Below are 21425 nucleotides of genomic sequence, written 5' to 3'. Positions count from 1 at the left end.
GATTAGGTCACTGGGAAAAAGAGGCGGGGCCGGCCCGTCACGTGATGCCCGACGCGAGTGCGCGGGGGTGGGTGGGCCCTGTCCAAGATGGCGCGCGGCCTGTGGCCTCTGAGGAGGAGAAGCAAGAGGCGCTTTCACCTGTAGCCCGGCGTCCGAGACAGGGCGCGGAGCTGTTTTCTCTGGGGCCCGCTTTGGGAGGCTTCCCCCACCCCGTGTTTTTTAAAAAAATTATTATTCGGCCGCCTTCTCCGGAGACTTCGCTGGTCAGCTGTGGGGCGGCTTTTTCAAGGGAATCCCTGCGAAGGGGGTGATGGTGTGGCCGGACGGCGGCGGTGGCGCCGGTTCCTAAAAGCGGCGGTGGTTCCCTCGGGATTTTCGAGCGATGGCTCTGCGGGAGCTGAAAGTTTGCCTCCTTGGGGTGAGTTGGGGCGGTGGGAGGACGAGCGCGGCTTCTCTTTTTCTCCTTTGTTTCAGGCTGGCTTTCAAAAAGTTCGTTTTGGATTTCGGCGGCGCCGCCTTCGGAAGACGGACGGAGGTTTGGCTCGCCGTGGAGTTCGGTTAATGGACATCGTTACCTCAGTTGTGGGCTGCCGGGGGGAAGGGGGGAATCGCACCTTAGAATTGGGGTCGTCTGCTTCACACCCACCAACCTACAAGAAGCGTTTAACATTTAAACATTGAACAACTTCACCCCAATTTTCTCGGCAGCTTTCAAAAAGGCGTGTTACCAGCTCCGGTCTTTTTTAGGATTTTATTTTTATTTATTTTATTTATTTGTCAATCAAGTATAAGATAGTACAGTAGCTTATATAAACATATAAACATAACATAGGAAGTAATGATTAAAAAAGATAATAGGACAGGGACGGTAGGCACTATTGAGGTCAGTAAGGGGCGTGCATAAGTGCACTAGAGCAGTGTTTCCCAACCTTGGCAACTTGAAGATATTTGGACTTCAACTCCCAGAATGCTGGCTGGGGACTTCTGGGAGTTGACGTCCAGATATATTCAAGTTGTCAAGGTTGGGAAACACTGCACTAGAGTGCCTTCCGTCCCCTGTATTATTGCTCTCCTATATCTCCTATACCTTTCTTCTATTTTCATCTTCTATTCTTTCATTGATACGTTTTATTCCTATATCTTTTTTTCTATTCTTTCTTAGATATATTTTACTATGAATATATCCTCTACAACCTTCATTATGTATTTTACTATGTGTATACCCACTAAAATCCTCATTGTGTAATGGACAAAATCAATCAATCAATCAATAAAATAAACTTATGCACGCCTCTTAGAAAAGGGGAGAGGTCAACTGTAGACAAGGTTGAAGATTTTGGGGTTGGGGGAAGAAACAACAGAGTCATGTAGTGAATTCCAAGCATTGGTCACTCTTGCTGAAGTGGTATTTTCTGCGGTCTAGTTTGGAGCGGTTTAAATTTAGTTTGAATCTGTTATGTGCTTGGGTGTTGTTGTGGTTGAAGGTGAAGTAGTCATTAACAGGAAGGACATTTTGGTATATGATTTTGTGAACTGTGGTTAGATCAGTTCAGAGGCGACATAGTTGTAAATTGTCTAATTTCAGTATTTTAAGTATTGTGGAGTAAGGTGTTTTGTTGTGTGAGGAGGAGTGAAAGGCTTCTGATAGCCCTTTGGACTTCTGAAAACAATATGGACTTGGGCTGTGATGCTCCTTTTATTTTTTTATTTTTATTTTTTAACTTCAAGCAGCTCCTCATTAGTGCATTTATTGAGAGTCCAGACTGAGCTCCCCTCTGTAGGATTTCTTTCAAAATACTGTATGTGCTCATGGTTGCGACTTTTGGAGGGTTTTTTCTGTCTTGGAAAGAAAAGATGTTTTGTAATTTGTTCTCCAACCGTTTCCACAAATTTTTTTTTGCAATATTTTGGGGGTGAGGGGAGAGAGAAATAATATGTAAGACACATGTGCAAACTACTGGTTGACAGATTTTAAGAGGAGTTTAGAAAAAAAAAAAATTTAAAGTATGCAACAAAATCCTTTATCATAAAAGAAACAGTGTGATTAGTCAAGACTACATTGAAATCAGTGGTCCCCAACGTTTTTTCCACCAGGGACCAGTTTCAGCAAGACAATTTTTCTATGGCCCAGTGGGGGCGGAAAGGGTCGTGGTTGGGGGCGGGATTAAGCATGGGGGTGCTGGTCCTCCCCGCCCCTCTTTCCCGCCATCGTCCTGTGACCGGCAGAACCTGCCTACCAAGCCCTCTTGCCCAGCGGGAGCTAAGCGCTGGAGAGAGGGGGTCAGGCTGGCCCTCCTGCCTCCCCCCAGCCAAAAACGCAAAAGCGCCCCGCGGCAGAAGCCAAAAGAGGCTTGAGCCTCTCGGTCCTTCCCGCCCCTCTGTCCCATCCATCGTCCTGTGGCCGGCAGAACCTGCCTCCCGAGGCCTCTTGCCCGGCGGGAGGCGAAGCGCTGGAGGGAGGGGGTGGCGGCATGAGGGCCGGCAGCTGCTGACTCCACGGACCGGTGCAACATGCCCCGCGGCCCGGTACTGGTCCGCGGCCCGGTGGTTGGGGACCCCTGGACTAAATGGTATTTCTGAGGGGATTCCACTAGAAAATATTAAGATCTAAATAGTGTAATTTGAATTAAAGCCCAATTAGGAGAGAGGTTTATAGGAGAAAAATATACAACTTTCCTGAAAACCAATATTTTCTGTTTAAGCATAATTGTTCTGCATGTAAAGGGCTTAGGCCAGTGATGGTGAACCTTTGGCACGAGTGCCACAAGTGGCACATGGAACCATATCTGCTGGCACGCAAGTTATTGCCCTAGCTCAGCTTCAACATGCATGTGTGTGCTGACCAGCTGATTTTTGGCTTGCACAGAGGCTGTGGGAGGCCATTTTGGGCTTTCAGAGAGCCTGGGGGGGTGTTTTTACTGTCCCCCACCTCCAGGGAAGCCTTTGGAGCCAGGGGAGGGCGAAACATGAGCCTACTAGGCCCACCAGAAGTTGGGAAACAAGCCATTTCCGGCCTTCAGAGGACCTCTGGGGGACAGGGGAAACTGTTTTTATCTTCCCCAGTCATTGAATTATGGCTGAGACACCTGAGGAAAAAAAGGTTCGCCATCACTGGCTTAGGCAATATTCACTATATACTATGATTGGCAGAGGTAGTCCTTCACAGTTCATTTAGTGACCATTGAAAGTTACAATGGTGCTGCAAAAAGGGACTTATGACTTTTTTCACTCTTACAACATTGCAGCATCCCTGTAGCCTCATGTTCAAAATTCAGATGCTTAGCAACTGGTTCACATTTATGTCCATTGCTGTGTCCCAGGGTCATGTGATCCCCTTTTGCAACCTTCCGACAAGCAAAGTTAATGGTGAAACCAGATTAACAACCACGTTACTAAATTAACAATTTGTACTGGCTCACTTAATTGTGGCAAGGAAGGTCATAAAATGGGACAAAACTCACTTAACAAATATTTCAATTAACAACATAAATTTTGGGCTCAGTTGTGATCATTAGTCAAGGATTACCTGTATAGAACAAGGCAGAATATTTTATATATATTGCACTTAAATGGAGAAAAGTGTGCATGTGTTTAAGAACTTGGGAACAGACAAAGGTAACTTTCCTTTTTCTTTAGAAATACAGGTAGTTCTTAACAACTATTAGTTTAATGAACACAGCACTGGGAAAAAAAAGACTTATTATAGGTTTTCACCCAACCATTGCAGCATCCTCATGGTCAAGTGATCAAAATTCAGGGACTTGGCAATTGGCACGTCCTGGGGTCATGTGATCACCATTTGTAACCTTCCTAACTGGCTTCTGATAAGCAAAGTCAATGGGGGAAGCCAGATTTGCTTAATGATAGTATGATTCACTTAACAGCTGTAGTGCTTTGCTTAACACCTGTGGCAAAAAGTTGTAAAATGAGGTGCAACTCACTTAGCTGCCTTGTTTAGCAAGATAAATTTTGTACTCAATTGTGGTTGTAAGTTGAGGACTTGGCTGTACCAGCATTACTGAATCCCAGAATCTTCAGCTAAAGCTATTATTATGATCTGTTTATTAAATGTGAAGTCATAGCTGCCGGTTCTGTATTTAGTTTTAGCCTTCATACTCATCAAGTTCTTCTTAAGAACTTAGGATGTTGCAATGTCGTCATGTTGATATCATTATGTTGTCTTGCCTTTTCTATATATAACTCAAGGCTCCTCCTATTTACCCATGACAACAATCATGTGATATCGATTGGATTAAAAGGGTCGTCCAGCCGGTTTTCATGTCTAAGGGAAGACTGCAGGTCAGAGTTTCCTGGTTTTTCACCTTAACTACTACACTATACCTTAAACTATATTTAAGAAAAACTTTGTTTAACTTTGGCATGGATTTTGACCACAGGCCCAAGACATTTCCTCCAATATCATAACATTACTGTTAATGATTGTGGGGGTATTGTTTTTACTCTTTGTATATTGCGGTGGGGGTTTTTACAAGCCACCTAGAGTCACTGAAAGAGACTGGGTACCCATATAAATTATCTAAATAAATAAACAAAGTCATAGCTGCAACATAAGCATTGAATATTCAGTTTTGGGCAGGGGGGGTAGGCTTTTTGTCCAGTTAAGCTTGTCTAAATTTGTACACATACAAAAAATGCAGAAACATCACTAGACTTTCTCAAATACTTAAACCATACCTGCTTAATGTTTTTCCTCCTCAGGTTTATGAATGCCTACCTAGGCTTTCATTAAATAGGGAGAGGTTGAATGAATAACAACACCCTTTACTAACACCCTTAAAATTCCTAAAACACCTTTCCTATCCCATCTGTTTAGTGTACATATTTTTAGGATGGATCATTATGCAGCTGTTGAAAATAGTCTCTGGTAAAGTATACTGCTATGTTTACATGGCAAGTGTTTATTTGGGAAAGCATAGAAGAACTAAAATAAAAGACTAGCAACAGACAATATGAAGGGCATTTAATTACAGTACTTGCTGATATTGGAGTTTTGCAGCATCAGTTCAATAGCCCTTCTGTTTATGTGCTCCAGAAAGTTAGGTTCCCTGAGTAAGGTGAGAGTGCATCTGGAGCACATATTTTGTTCATTTTGGACAGAAATAATATGGTAATTTAATGCACATTTACTCAGAAAGTTCTATAGTATAGTAGCTTTGCTCTACCATTATTTATTATTATAAATTAATAAATAAATAAAATCATATCTTAAACAAGTGTTGGCAAATCTTTTCGGCACCAAGTGCTGAAATAGTAGCGTGTGCGCAAGCATGCACATGCCAGAAACCGGAAAAGTGTGTGCCGTCTTGGCTGGCAGCTCTGTTCTCCTTGCTGTTCTGATTCCGGCTCACTGGCCAGAAACCAGAAGACTGGGTGGCCGACATGAATGCACATGCTGTAAACTGGAAGATCATCTTCCGGCACGCATGCCATAGGTTCGCCATCACGGTTTTAAATTCTGCTTGGGGAGAGTTGATTGCTCCTGATTTCTTCATAATAGATTCCTCTATTATGTATACAAGGTATTGGTTTTGAATCTCAGCTGTTTAACACCTTCCTCTCCATTGTATCCTCTTTTTAACTACCATTATGCTTAACAGCAGTATTCTTTTTAAAGAATTTTTAACTGTTATTATGCCTAATAGCAATTAGATATACTAACTCACCTAAAAGTGAGATGGAGTGGGGGCGGTTGTATATCTCAAATGATTAAACAAATGCATAACTGAAAGTACACAATTCAATGTAGTTAAATACAAACTTCCCTCCATAACAGAGCTAAACTAGTATTGTAAGCAAACATATGAAGGAGCTAGCCAAAACAAAGTACTATTTACAAGTACACGTTTAAAGAATGAGCATAAGTATTTGACATTTATTTGTTCTAAAAAGTATGTGGCCTAAAACAGAGCTAACGTTTGGTATTAAAATATTTTCAACAATATGCCAAGTAAAAATATTTTAGGTGCACTCATTATAAATAACGACAGTGTAAATTTTACAAGCAGCTCTTTTCACTCACTGTAGGATCAGAGGTTAATGTTTCATTTCTGAAGGGGATAACTAATAACAAATCTCAATATAAACTTAAGATTGATTGTCTCTTCCAATTCTAGGGAGTGTTTGCTTTCTTGCCTGCAAGTTAACAGAAAACAAGCAAATGACCAGCATGTCTAAGGAAAGAAATTACATTATTAAGAGTGTTTCGATTCAAGGGAAAATAAAAGGAGGTATTATAGAACTATTTAAAATTATGCAAAATATGATAAATATAAAGGGGGGGGGATCCTGAAGGACAGGGAGGATTTTATAACAGAAACACTATGTTACACAAACCCTAATTCAGGGTTCCCCAAACTTGGCAACTTTAAGACTTGTGAACTTTAAGTTCCAGAATTCTGGGATTAAAAGTCTTTAAATTGCCTAGTTTGAAGGCCTCTGCCCTAATTGAACTATGGAATCCAAAGCCACAAGATGCAGCAAGGCCTCCAATCCAGACAGTGAACCAAAGACACATGCTTAGTGCTGTTGGAACAGAAAGCTGGATTGGATCATACCTTTATTTCACCCAGCACAAATGGAAGAAAATAAAAGTTGCAGTATGTTATATATTAGAGAATTACAAAAATCTGAAATATAAATAAATCCAGTGCTACTTGCCCAGGTCTACCATATGACTTTATGGGTCAGTGATGGTGAACCTTTTAGACAACGAGTAACCAAACTGTGCATGCATGCCCAAACTGAAAGATGCAGGAGCATAAGCGAATGTGCTCATGCATGGACATACACACATGCATGCATGAACATGCATATGCATAAACATCATTGCAGAAACCCACAGACCAGCTGGCTGGTTTGAAGCGGGGCATCCCAACACCGGCAACGCGACAAGACGTAAGATCTTTTTTTTCTTGAGTTTCTGTTTCATCGTTTGCAGGGAAACAGAAGCTCACTAAAGAAACACCACAGACATCTGACCTGGGGTGACTGTGTGAGTGCCAACAGAGGGAGCTCATGTGTGCCACCTCTGGCACATGTGCCATAGGTTCACCATCACAGCCTCAGACTGTTGATTTTAGTAGATTCAAATAAGGTACAGGTAGCCCTCAACTTATGATCATAATTGAACTCAAAATTTCTGTTGCTAAGTGAGGCATTTGTTAAGTGAGTGTTGTCCCATTTTATGACTTTCTTTGCCACCATTGTTAAATGAATCACTGTAGTTGTTAAGTTAATAGCAACCATTCGTTGCTATTAAATGTACAGTGTTCCCTTGATACGTTTCAAGACCGCCCGTGAAAGTCAAATTTCCGCAAAGTAGAGATGCTCCCTTTCTTTCCTTCCTTCCTCCCCCTCCCTCCTTCATTCCTGGTTTTACTTACCCCCAGAACCCACAGGGGCAATGGGGTGGCAAACAGGGTTTTTTGCTGCACTCGCAGCGGCAGGCAGCAGGAAAGCTTGGCTTCAATTGGAGCTTACCAAGGCTCCGAGAATTAAAGGGGTGGGATCAGAAGGCTAGGGCAGAAACGGAGCTTTTATTTAAAGTAGCAGGACAGCTGAGGTGGAGGGGGGGCGGAGGAGAGTTAAAACGCACAGTATTGTACATCAGGCAGCCCCAGAAAACCCTTGGTGTGCAAAAAAACCACTGAGTATTTTTTTATTAATATTTTTTTTTAAACCATGGTATAGACTTTGCGAAGTTTGGACCCGCGAAAATCGAAGGAACACTGTATGTGGTTTACCCATTGACTTTGCTTGTCAGAAAGTTGCAAAAAATAACTTGATCCTGGGCACTGCAAACGCCATAAATAAGGGTCAATTGCCAAGCACCTGAATTTTAATCAGGTGACCACAGGGATGCTGAAACTGTTGAGTGTGAAAAATGGTCATAAGTCATTTTTTTCAGGGCTGTTGAAACTTTGAATTGTCACTAAAACTGCTGTAAGTTTTAGGACTTCCTGTAATGTCTTTGGTTCAGTTATTAAGAAGTTATTAGTTGAGATTTTTGGGAATCCCTTATCTCTTTAATTGTTTCAAATTATAGCATTTTTGTTTTTCAATGGGCAATTTTTAGATTAAGATATTTTTTTGGGAAAAGAAATTGATTTATCCAAATTCATAGATGTTGGATGGAAAATGCTCCTAGAATTAAGTATAGAAAGATTGAAACTTTCGTTTCTTTTTAAGGACACAGGTGTGGGGAAATCAAGCATTGTATGGCGCTTTGTAGAAGACAGCTTTGATCCAAACATCAATCCAACAATTGGGTGAGTATCTAAAACCTGCCTCTGCCTGCTGGGCTGGAGCCCCAAAGGGGAAGGTCATCTTAGAGATGGATAATGGATTAGACTGATTCCCCCCACCTTTTCCCATGCACACGTTGTTCCCTTCTTCCCATCTTATTGATTGAATTTTATCTCAGTTTTAAATATTTGGTTTTTATTTATTGTTTAAGATTTCTATCCTATTTTAATTTTATGAATGTAAGCTGCCTAGACGATGGGCGGCATAGAAGTTTAATAATATTAAAAAAATAGGTAATATGGGCATAATAATATAATATAGTATAACATTAAAAATAGAAAATCTTGACAAGATGGGCAGTGTAAAAGTTTAATAATATTAAAAAATAGATTATAATATAAAAATATACAGTGGTACCTCGGTTTTCGAACGCCTTTGTTTTCGTACATTTCGGATACCGAACAAAATTTTCTGCCAAAATTTGCTTCAGTATCCGAACAAAAATTCGGATACTGAACAGAAAATTTTGTTTACTACCCGAAATGTAAGATCTATGGGGACGAGGTGAGAGGGAATGGGAGTTGGAAGCCGCCCAGTCTCTACCTTGTAAGTGCTCCAAGCTGCAGGAAGGTTAGGGCTGGCTGCAATACCCGCAGCTTCGGGGGGTTCCTTTCCTCAGCGGTTCAGTTGGTTACATGCAGGCAGCTGCACCAACTTTTTCTTTCCTGCCGCCGGCCGCTCCGAGGGCTTCCCTTCGAGGAGCAGCAGTAGCGTCAGGAACGTCACGTGATGAAGGGAATCCCCCCATGCTTGGCAGTATAGATGGGTCTTCAACATCTTACGGAAAGCAAGGAGGGTGGGGGCAATTCGAATCTCGGGGGAGTTGATTCCAGAGCGTCGGGCCGCCATAGGGAAGGCTCTTCCCCTAGGTCCCGCCAGACGACATTGTTTAGTCGACGGGACCCAGAGAAGGCCGACTGTGGGACCTAATCGGCTGCTGGGATTCGTGTGGCAGAAGGCGGTCCCGTAGGTATTCTAGTCCGATGCCATGTAGGGCTTTAGAAGTCATTACCAACACTTTGAATTGTGACCAGAAACTGATCTGCAGCCAGTGCAAGCCGCAGAGTGTTGACGATGAAACAGTGTCATGTAGTAGAACCTAGAATGCAGGAATTCTCTGTCATTGTGTCTGCCCTTTGGAACAAAATAATTCCCCCTCTTTGAATAAGATGGCTCCAACTCTATTGGGTTTCCATAAGACCCTGAAAATCTGGGTTATCCCCAAAGCATTGAGGTAGAACTTTGAATGAGTCCCTCCTAAATGTTAATATGACTATGGTATGACCTTAGTTGTGTTACAGTATATTGTTGTTCTTGTGATTTTTACATTTATTAGTTATTTCGTATTTTTAGTTCTATGTACATCCTTGTTATGACATCTGCTCGTTGAGCAGCCATTTATAAATCATTTCAATGAACTGAATTGAATATTTGTTAAACCATTTTTGAGAGCAGTACAGAAAATTATTTTGGAAAATAGATTGAAAATGCCAATTAGTGACTGTTTCCAGTAAATTACAAACCTTGCCATAAACATTTCAGAAAATGTTAAATCTTCAATTTGCATTCTATATACATCCAGTTTTACTATTTAAGTTCATTTTAAGTGCTAATTTTAGCATAAACTAATAGTTGGAATACTTCTGTATGGGTTTCCATTTCTTAGTGTATATGAAGACTTAAGACTTCCTGTATGGTCAACCATAAGTGCCTATTTCTTCAGTATCCACCCCATCCCATCTTATTTCCACATTCAGTTGCAGTATACATAGATATGTGGAGAATCTGAATTTATTTTATTTTTATTTAGAAACATAGAAGTCTGACGGCAGAAAAAGACCTCCTGGTCCATCTAGTCTGCCCTTATACTATTTTCTGTATTTTATCTTAGGATGGATATATGTTTATCCCAGGCATGTTTAAATTCAGTTACTGTGGATTTATCTACCACGTCTGCTGGAAGTTTGTTCCAAGGATCTACTACTCTTTCAGTAAAATAATATTTTCTCATGTTGCTTTTGATCTTTCCCCCAACTAACTTCAGATTGTGTCCCCTTGTTCTTGTGTTCACTTTCCTATTAAAAACACTTCCCTCCTGGACCTTATTTAACCCTTTAATATATTTAAATGTTTCGATCATGTCCCCCCTTTTCCTTCTGTCCTCCAGACTATACAGATTGAGTTCATTAAGTCTTTCCTGATACGTTTTATGCTTAAGACCTTCCACCATTCTTGTAGCCCGTCTTTGGACCCGTTCAATTTTGTCAATATCTTTTTGTAGGTGAGGACTCCAGAATTGAACATAGTATTCCAAATGTGGTCTCACCAGCATTCTATATAGCGGGATCATAATCTCCCTCTTCCTGCTTGTTATACCTCTAGCTATGCAGCCAAGCATCCTACCTTTATTTTTTAAATAACTCAAGAAAGCAAATATTCTTAATACTCCATCCTCCTCCTATTTTCCCTACAACATCCCAGTGAGCTGAGTTGAGCTAAAAGACAGACTAGCCCAAAGCCACCCAGCCAACTTTCATGCCTAAGGTGGGAGTAGAACTCACATTCTTCTGGTTTTTAGCCTGGGTCCTTAACTGCTGAACCAATCTGCCTCTCATCCTATGTAGTGTATCCTGTATCCTGAACTCTGTAAAATTGAACCATTTATTTTTGACCTTTCAAAAAATCCATATAACTAATTGGTATCAGTTTTTTCCAATTCCTTCTAAACAATAGGCAATCTTGCACATTTGTTTTTCTTCAGTTGAAGACATCAGAGACTTTGAAAACTGTGGTTACAGATTTTTTCCTTCCAGACTCATAACACTTCATAAATCAAGAATTTTGTTTAACATTTGAAGTGTGGCTTAGCAATTCTGCAATTAAAACCACTTCATGAAGTTTGAAGCTATTATTCCGTGTCCTTAGGATGATTGCTATATTTTAACAATGCCAAGTAATAAATTTTCATTTCATAAACAATACCAAGAATAACCGTATTGTTCTGATTAATGATACACAAAATTTTATCCATGTTAAAGTTTTTAATGTTGCTATTTGCTAAAGAAAATAGAAATATAAGAATTTGTGTTAATATTTATCGCTAATGGGCTATTTAACTAGTCTTAACCATGTGTTTATATCATACTGCATGATTGTTTAGTTAAATCAATTTGTGTAAAAGAAAAGAAAATGAACCTTTTAACCTATATAGTAGTATATTCAGACAAAATTACTCAACAATCCTCCTCCATTCTAGACTCTGAGTAATTGAATGCTTGCTCAAGTATGCAATGAGAAGCAATTCAAGCCATTATATAATTGGTAGAGAATGGCAGTCCTTCCATTCTTGTGGTATAAATTTGCAACATTAAAAGTATGTTAAATCAATTTATTTTGCCCTGATTCCAGTTTTTGTGTTAGTTGCATAAGGATAACTTTGCTAAAGTTTTCATTGGGTAATGTTTGTCTTAGGTAATAAATTGAGATCTTTCTGTTTTATTAAGTAAAACATGTAAACACATTATGTCTTTGGCTTAATAGGTCCAGTAGGAATTGAAATGGCGTAAATAGAGGCTTTTAACAAAATGAATCAGCCTCCGTTCCTTGTGCCCAATGTTAGCAAAATTCTGTCCCGTGTAGCTTTTTCTAGCAATAAAATAAAGCAGACAGTCCAACAACCTATTTTGTAATATAAACACTAATGAAGCAACATGAACTTTGTGCACTTTCCTCCTTCTTTAAGATCTCTTATGAAAAGAACGTGGAAGGAATATTTCAATCAATTTCAGTTGTCTAAAGCAGGGGTCTCCAACCTTGGCCATTTTAAGACTTATGGACTTCAACTCCTAGAATTCCTCAGCCAGCTTTGCTTTCAATATCTGCAGCTTTGCTGGCTGAGGAATTCTGGGAGTTGAAGTCCACAAGTCTTAAAGTGGCCAAGATTGGAGACCCCTGGTCTAAAGCAAGGGTTCCCAACTCCTGATTCGCAGCTTCATTCCAAGGCGCAACCTGTTCAGAAGCAGGCTCTGGAAGTGTTGGGTGAGGGCACATATGTGCACAAAGACAAAGCTTTATTTGTGAAAGCAGCACATGCACAAAACTATCTGCCCCCACCCATCCCCGCCACCGGTCCACCAAGCCAAAAGATCAGGGAACACTGGTCTAAAGCATTTATCTTGTCTCATATGTTCTCTTCTAGATAAAGAAAACATGAAATGTCCATGTTTTTCCTTCCCGCCCATCTTTAAAGCTATAAAATTAATCTAAACTTTAGTATGTTTTATGAGAAATATGTTGATTTTCAGTTCAGAGCTTTCTTTGTTTTATGGTATATTTATTCATGCATAAAATTCTTTTCAGAGCATCTTTCATGACCAAGACAGTACAGTATCAGAATGAATTACATAAATTCCTAATATGGGATACAGCAGGACAAGAACGAGTAAGTAGATAAAGCATTTTTACATGGGGGTTGATGACATCTTTCTCTGTGACCTACTTATAATTGGCTGTTATTGTAAGGGATTTTTATAATGCTCATCTTAATTAGCCAGTCATTTAAATACAATATAGATTTTGATTTTGTAATAGGGAATTTCAGAATCATTGTCATTGTTTTGTGAAATGATACGATGAGATAAAGGGTAGATAAGTGTCTTTGTAGATACATTATGTCCCAGTTTCCTTTACTTTTCAGTACTTTTTTTTAATTAAAGAAATAGTCTTATTCTAATATGTCATTGAATTAAGAAAAAATAAGACAATGAATTGGAAAGCAATTTGATGCACAGTTGAAAATGCATAGGAAAAAGATATCCTTATTTTAATATGTAGTAGTAATTATTCTATAGTGCAGGGATCCACGCTAAGCTCTATGTATTCTGGATCAGTTTATCTCTTGTATTTCAGAAACCTTAATGAGGCTTTGATTATAAGACAGCCTGGGAATGATATAACATGGAAATGGTCTAGCATGTGAACTTAGACTCATATAAGAAGGATGATTACTTTTCCTCTTAAGATTGCTATTTTAAAATCATTAACAATTTTTATTTCCCCTTTCTTGGAAATGTGATTTCCAAGTAAAAATACAGGCTCAACATTTTAGCTTCACCCTATTGGTGATGTCATTATATTTGCTAAGGGAAAAAACTTCTTCCTTAAATGATGTCCTCTTGAGGGAGGCTTTTTCCATGCTTCATTAATATTTGCACACTTAGGGCTCCTCTGCCTCCCCTCCTTCCCCCATGTATGGTTCTAAACTTGTGACTTTCTTGGAAAACTGCATGCAAAGCATTGGAGGAGGCCCGTCAAATGCCTCTTCTTGAATATAGAGCTGTTTCAGGGCCTTTTCCCTGATCTTTCTGTTTATGTGCAGACAGTAGTCCAGGGATCCCCAAACTTTTTACACAGGGGGCCAGTTTACTGTCCCTCAGAATGTTGGAGGGCTGGACTATAAAAAAAACCCCTATGAACAAATCCCCGTGCACACTGCACAAATCTTATTTAAAGTAAAAAACAAAATGGGAACAAATACAATATTTAAAATAAAGAAGTAATTAAATAATTAAGTAATAAAGTAATTTATACTTCTTTATTAACAAGTAAATTTAAACTTAAATCAACAAACTCCCTCCATTTCTCCTTCCTTCCTTCCCCCCTCCCTCCTTCCTCTCCATTTCTCTCTTCCCTCTCTCTTTTCTTCCTTCTCTCTCATTTTCCTCTCCCTCATTTTCTCTCCATCATTTTCTCATTTTTCTCTTTTCTCTCTCTCTCTCTCTTTCCATCTATCCCCCTTTCTCTCTTCCTCTCTATCTCTCCCTCTTTCTCTCTCTTTCTCTCACTCATTCTCTTTCTCTCTCCCTCTTTGTATCTCTCACTCTTTCTCTCTCTATCTCCCTCCTATCCTCCCCGCCCCTTGCTTCTGTACCGCCTCCTCGCTCAGCAGCAGACCACGGTGAGTTGACAGGAGATTCGGGAGCTTATTATATCTATTGATAAAATCTCGTGGGCTGCCGTGGGCCGGATAAATTGCCTCAGCGGGCCGCATCTGGCCCCCGGGCCGTAATTTGGGGACCGCTGCAGTAGTCCATTGGAGCTGCTAGCAAAAACATTTTGGGCAACCCCTCACTACCACAAGACCAGCCTCTGGAGGACAGTGTCATGTCAGCATTTTGAGGAGAGATACTTCAACACACACACACACACACACACACACACACACACAAATTTGCATCAACACACTTTAAGAAGTACTCTTTTGAGTATTTTGCACAGCTGTAACGTAATGTTATTGCTTGATATGTCCTCCATTTTATTTTTGTGTTTTCTCTTGAATCCTTTCCACATGAGGAATTTAATAAACAAGTAAACCATCTGTCCCTATGATTTTTACATAAGACCAGTAGTTAACTGTCTCAGAATCCTTACCAATCTTCAGGTTTGAATGACAGAATAAACTTTAGAATCTATTTTCTTTAAATATGTCTACATGTAGCTGATTTTGCAATGACTTTTTTTGGGGGGGGGGGGGGATGCTCTTTTTATTTGAGTAAAACTTGCAGCTCTTGTAACAAGAATAACATGATGTATTGTTAGCTTTGTGACTCAGAATTGTGATTCCCCACCATTTGTAGCAACTATAGAAAGGGTCAGTATGACTAAGAATGAAGAACATTCGACTTCAATTTCCCAGTCAGCCTTGACCTAATCGCTTTGAGAAATTATTTGCATTGATTTTCTTGCATAGCATAGCACAAATATAATAAACCACTCTCTCTAACACTCTCTCTCTCCTTACAAGCAGTTAATCTACCATTGATCTGCTTTAATTGCTCAGTAAACAGGATTGAAATTTACCTTTTCCTTGTATGATATATATTTTTCTCTTCTTTCTCTACCTCTAAATAATGCATTCTAGATCTTTGGGCTGAAGTTTTAAATTTCTTTAAATTGCACATAAAATGAGAGCAGGTTTTTCCCCCCAGGTTATATAGCACGTAGCACTTATATACCACCATACTGCTTTACAGCCGTTTGGAACCCATACCGCATCTCAGAAAATGTCCAGAGATACTTCACCAGAACAGCCCTGCATTCCTCCTCCCATAACAGAATATCGTATGAAACTAGACTTACAATCCTGGGCCTAGAAAGCTTAGAACTAAGACGCCTTAAACATGATCTAAGTATTGCCCACAAGATTATATGCTGCAATGTCCTGCCTGTCAATGACTACTTCAGCTTCAACCACAACAACACAAGAGCACATAACAGATTCAAGCTCAATATTAACCGCTCCAAACTTGACTGTAAAAAATACGACTTTAGTAATAGAGTTGTTGAAGCGTGGAACTCATTACCGGACTCCGTAGTATCATCCCCTAACCCCCAACATTTTACCCTTAGACTGTCCACGGTTGACCTCTCCAAATTCCTAAGAGGTCAGTAAGGGGAGTGCATAAGTGCGCTAGAGTGCCTTCCGACCCCTGTCCTATTGTCTCTCCTATATCCCATATATCTTCTCTTCTATCCCTATATCTTTCTTCTATTCTCTCATTGATTATTTTATCATATACTCTCTCTTCTATTCTTTCTCTAATTCTATTTCCTCGAAGGTGTCCTCTATTATCTTCATTGTGTATTATTGTGTATTGGACTAAATAAATAAATAAATAAATATTTACAGAATCAGCATATTGCCCCTAACAATCTGGGTCCTTGTTTTACCAGCCTTGGAAGAATAGAAGACTGAGTCAACCTTGAGCTATTCAAACTCCTGGAGTAAGCAGGAGAGTAAGAGTCTGCGGAGAGGGGCGGCATATAAATCTAAATAATAAATAAATAAATAAAAAGCAATGAGTTAGTCTGTAGTACTGCATTCTAACCACTGCACTACCACGGCTCTTCTACATCATATACCATTTTTTAAATTTCTAGTTGCTTTATTATAAATCTAGCAATTATATGGATACTGTTCTGAGCACAGCACTCGGCACGAACCCCAACTCAGAAATCACTTATTTTATTTGAACACGGGCATACATAATGAAACGCAGGGTTTTAAAACAGCACAGAAGTTATTTTTCTCCAATGCACTTGCAAGGAGAGTCCAACGTGGGTAATTCTCCAGTCTCATTGGAGGGACTGAGTTTTAATTTAAATATTATGCAGGCACCGCCCCCTAGCCCACCAGTCATGAAAACTCAGTCGCAGTAATGGGACCTTTTTGAGTTTCTCTTCAGAAGTATTAGTATTGATTTATAATTAAATACTTGTAGTTTGTTTCTTGTTACTAATACTTCTCACTTTTTTTTTGTTTTTTTGTAGGTTTCTTTGGAATGGCTCTCTCTCCTTCACAGCGGTGGACCAGGCCCTCCGTGGGTTGTGTCCACTAGTCCGTTGCGGCCTTCCCCCCCCCCCCCCCCTTCTCTCACCATCGGCGATCAGGATCAGCCGTGGGGGGTATAAATTCATACCAGGGTGACCAGGTCCCCGACCCCCGAGGTCACACCTGCCGATATGGAGGCGGTTGACGTCGGAAGGGGCCTGCCCCGCCCGGCGAACATACCAGAGCCGAAGACACGGAGGCGACTAGGAACGGGCGGCTGGACTTTAAGAGAGGCGCCAAGCCTCGTATAAATGCTGAAACGGCGTCATTAGCCAGCCCTCAGATGAAAACGGCGGGAGCGGCTGTTTGGATTCCCGCCGGTTGTCATGACAACGGCGCGGCGGCCATTTTTTGCCGGGAGACAGTTAGGTTGCCGGGGGTGAGTGGAGCGAGTGAAAGCTCCAAGACTCCTTCCCCCCCCCCCCCCATCTGCCTGGTAACACGCAGCCGCACTAAGAACGCAGTTTCATTGCGTTGTCGGCTGCGTTTTCGATCGGCTTCGCTTCTGTCGGACAGTCCGTGAGTGCATTCACCATGACCGATAATTCGGCCCATTTGGGGGAGGAGGTGGCCACTTCCATCAGGCCCGCTACCACCAAGGACAAGCCTCTCTCTGAGAAGAATAAGGCTAAAGCCTCTCAGGCCGCTTCTCTTAAAGACGCTGAGAAGAGGATTCGAGCGCTTGAGAGGCAATTGGAGCTGTCGCAGAGACAGCAACCAGCGCCACAGCCCCAGCCTAATCTTCTTAGGGGGCCTTCGCCCCCCCCCCCGGCCTCCCCCCTAACCGGCATAGCTGGGGTTGTAGGCTCGGCAACGGAACGGGATTGGTCGCCTGAACGCCCCCTATTATCAACAGGGCCCCAGTATATCCAGCCCATGGCCAGCAACACGGGAGCACAGTATGGCCAGCTCACGGCCACCTTTACACCTTCTGCTGTGGGTCTGAGGAGATCGTTTGACACCTGGCAGAGCATGCCTCAGAACCTCCAGGAATTAATAAGCAATGTTTATGCCCAAGGGATCACAGTAGGGGCGCAACAACAGACCCCTGTGACTCACATCCCACAGAGACATAGGAACGTGTGGGCACCTCCAGCCCCAGCTTCTTTCCAGGGATCAATGGAGGAAGATCTGTATCCTAGAGAGGAGGACAGTGAAGAGGGCGAGGGGTTGTCGGGAGATGAACAGCCACCCCAGCCACCAAGCCTTATAGGTCTATTCAAGCCTTCTCTTTTTAGAATTATGTTGAATAAGGCCAAGCTGGTTTTTGAGGAGGCAGGAGAGGGGAGACTGCCTAAGGATGCCACTGCACCAGCCTCCACCGGGATCTTGCTTTCAGTACCGAAGAAAGAACCGGAAACCATCCCCTCATCTGATATTTTCCTTGATAATATTAAAAAGCCTTGGGAGGCACCAGCAGCAGCACAGGGGCCCTCTATGATTGATCGAAAATACTATACCTTCGATCAGGAGATGGAATCTCTTTTGACACCTCCAACCATAGACCCTCCTGTAGCAAGCTTGGTTTCTACCGCCTTGGTTCCATCTGAGGTTTCTGATGGCCTGAAGGCGGAGGACAAGAGAGCCGAGAATATAGCTATGAAGACACACCAAATGGCAGCCTGGGCCTTACGAGCCGCTTCGGCTGCCTCTTTTTTTAATAGGGCAACTATCCTGTGGATACAGGACATACAATCACGAGTGAGCCAGGAGGACAGTAAGCTCCGCCAAGACTTAAATAAACTGCTGGCGGCTACGGAGTTCTCCGCGGATGCCACAATGGATGCGGCCAAATTTGCATCCCGCGCGCTAGCATCCTCTTTGTCCTCCCGCAGATTAATTTGGCTACGAAGCTGGCAGGCGGACGTAAAATCAAAATGGCACCTAGCCTCTGCCAGATTCCAAGGGGAAAAGTTATTCGGCGATTCCCTTGAAAAAGTCCTTATCGAGGATAAGGATAAGAAGAAAGTACTTCCAAGATCCAACAGGAGAGGAGAAAGACGGTTCACACCGTTCTATAGAAGGCAGACATTTCGTGCCGAGCCCCCCTCAACCGTCTCTCAGGGGTTGAGGACCTTTCCCCAGGGCTCCTTCAACCAGGGAGGTTTCCGTCAGGACAGACCGTACTTTGCGGACCGAGGTAGACCCTATCAGCAGGGACGCCGTCCATACAGAGGTTCAAACTTCAAAGGATCCAAACGAGGAAAATGACTCTGCAGGCTCCTACCCTCTGGGGGGCAAGCTTCTCTACTTCGTCAACACCTGGAGGGCTGCATCCCTCGACTCCTGGGCAGTTGCCACAGCAACACAGGGGTTGAGGATAAATTTTCTCCGTGTACCTCCAAGCAGATTCCTTCCATGTCCTCAAGTGATAGATCCTCAAAAGAGGGCACTGTTACACCGGGAAATAGAGCACCTACTGGAGATAGAAGCGATAGAGGAGGTTCCCATACACCTGAGGGGGAAGGGATTCTATTCAATCGTTTTCCTGGTTCCCAAGTCTTCGGGCGGGGTCCGTTTGATTTTAAATCTCAAGCGGTTGAATCTGTATGTGCGTTATCAAAAATTCAAAATGCACTCCCTCAGGTCGATTCTGCAGTCCATACGCCCAGGGGACCTCCTCACCTCTATCGATCTCAAGGAGGCCTACCTCCATGTACCGGTATTACCAGAGCACAGACAATTCCTCCGGTTTTTCGTAAACGGATCTCATTACCAATATCGAGCGATGCCATTTGGCCTGTCATCAGCGCCGAGGACGTTCACCAAACTATTGGACGTCCTCACGGCCACCTTGAGACACCGGTCAGTGCGCCTTATGGCATATCTCGACGACATTGTGATTTTGTCAAAGTCCCGAGACCGGGCACAACGAGATCTTCAACTAACCTTGACTACCCTACGAACATACGGGTTTACCATAAACCTGGAAAAGAGTCACTTAACACCAACAACCCGATTGGCTCACCTGGGCACCATCATAGACACGGAATTGTGCCAGGTATTCCTATCGGAGGACAGACAGGCCAAAATCCGGAGTCTGCTCCAGACACTGTCATCTCAACCAAGACCTTCACTGGCCTTCCTGTCCAAGATTTTGGGCACACTAGTCTCTTGAATAGATGTCGTGCCCTGGGCCAGGTTACATATTCGCTCACTCCAATGGTTCCTCCTACCCTACCAAAGGAGGAAGACCAGCCATACCAGGACACAGGTGATTCTCCCTGCAGGGGTCAGGAGATCCATGCGATGGTGGACTTCAACTGCCATTCAGAGGGGGTCACCTTTTCAAGGACAAGACTTTGTCACTATCACGACGGACGCCAGCCTGTCGGGGTGGGGAGCCCACCTTTCATCCAGTGTGGCACAGGGTCTGTGGAGTCTTCGCGATTTGGAAAACATCAACATCAATTTTTTGGAATTGAAGGCAGTTTCCCTCGCCCTGCTGAGCTTTTCTCACCTGGTGCAGGGCAGCCATGTCCTGATCCTAATGGACAATGTCTCCGCCCGCTCTTACATAAACCACCAGGGCGGGACGAGATCCAGACGCCTGATGCAGGAGGCCGACTCTCTGTTCAGGTGGGCAGAGGTCCACTTGGCTTCTCTCTCAGCCGAACACATCTCAGGTCAAGAGAATGTGTGGGCGGACTGGCTGAGCCGCAAGACTCTGGACCCGGCAGAGTGGATTTGGATCCAGGTGTATTCAGAACTCTGACAACTCGATTCAACACACCGATCTTGGACCTGTTCGCAACGTGTCACAACACGCAGCTGCCCCGCTTTTTTTCCCGGTTCCCATCTCCGGGTACAGAGGGGGTGGATGCGCTGTGCCTCCCCTGGCCAAAGGGGCTCCTGTATGCGTTCCCACCTACTCGCATCCTTTAGCGGGTCCTGCAGAAGATCATACAGGAACGAGCCGAGGTACTGCTAGTAGCACCCTTCTGGCCTCGACGGGCTTGGTTCTCGGACTTGAGGGAGCTGTCAATCTCTCCGCCTTGGAGAATCCCAGACCATCTAGTAGCCCTCAGCCAGGGGTGCATTGCACACCCGGAGCCTCAGTGGTGGAGCCTGACCGTGTGGCACTTGAGGGGGACCGTCTGAGACGGCTTCATCTCCCTGACACGGTCATAGCTACCATGCAGGCTGCGCGCAGACCAGCTACGAGACGAATTTATCAGTCAACCTGGTCAGCCTTCTGCACCTTCTGCGGAGCCCAGAAAATCAACCCTTTAGCCGCCTTACCAGGGACTGTCTTAACCTTCCTTCAGGCAGGATTGGATAAGGGATTGGCTCCTAACACTTTGCGCCGCCACGTGGCGGCGTTGTCGACAATTTTAAGTCAAGACTATTACTGGCCTTTGTCACGACACCCTTGGATCCGGGATTTCTTAAGAGGAGCGACAAATATTAGACCGGCTACTGTTCATAGGTTCCCTTCTTGGGACCTACCGCTCGTACTTAAGGCCTTGACAGCTCCACCCTTCGAACCGTTGAGGACGGTGCCGATGCGTTTTTTATCCATAAAAACGGCCTTTCTAGTTGCTATTACTTCGTCCAGAAGGGTGTCGGAGTTGTCAGCGCTATCAGTGAGACCTGACCTATGTCTGTTCCATCCGGATAGAGTAGTCCTTCGGTTGGACCCTTCCTTCATCCCCAAGGTGAACTCTGGTTTCCATAGAACTCAAGAAATAGTATTGCCTGATTTCTGTAC

General features: G+C 42.9%; 1 protein-coding gene across 1 annotated transcript in view; it reads left to right on the top strand.

The window, feature by feature from the left end:
* The first annotated feature begins 4 nt into the window (after positions 1-4).
* Positions 5-21425, top strand: part of RAB22A (RAB22A, member RAS oncogene family) — a 31628-nt gene continuing 10207 nt past the window's right edge. The window contains exons 1-3 of the mRNA XM_070744555.1: positions 5-418; positions 8209-8288; positions 12685-12766. Of these exons, the coding sequence (XP_070600656.1) occupies positions 383-418; positions 8209-8288; positions 12685-12766 (198 nt within the window). The 5' untranslated portion in view covers positions 5-382. The remainder of the gene's footprint in view (positions 419-8208; positions 8289-12684; positions 12767-21425) is intronic.

This window comes from Erythrolamprus reginae, chromosome 3 (genome assembly GCF_031021105.1).
Source record: "Erythrolamprus reginae isolate rEryReg1 chromosome 3, rEryReg1.hap1, whole genome shotgun sequence".
Lineage (NCBI taxonomy): Eukaryota > Metazoa > Chordata > Lepidosauria > Squamata > Dipsadidae > Erythrolamprus > Erythrolamprus reginae.
This window is presented reverse-complemented; position numbering and strand designations above follow the sequence as displayed.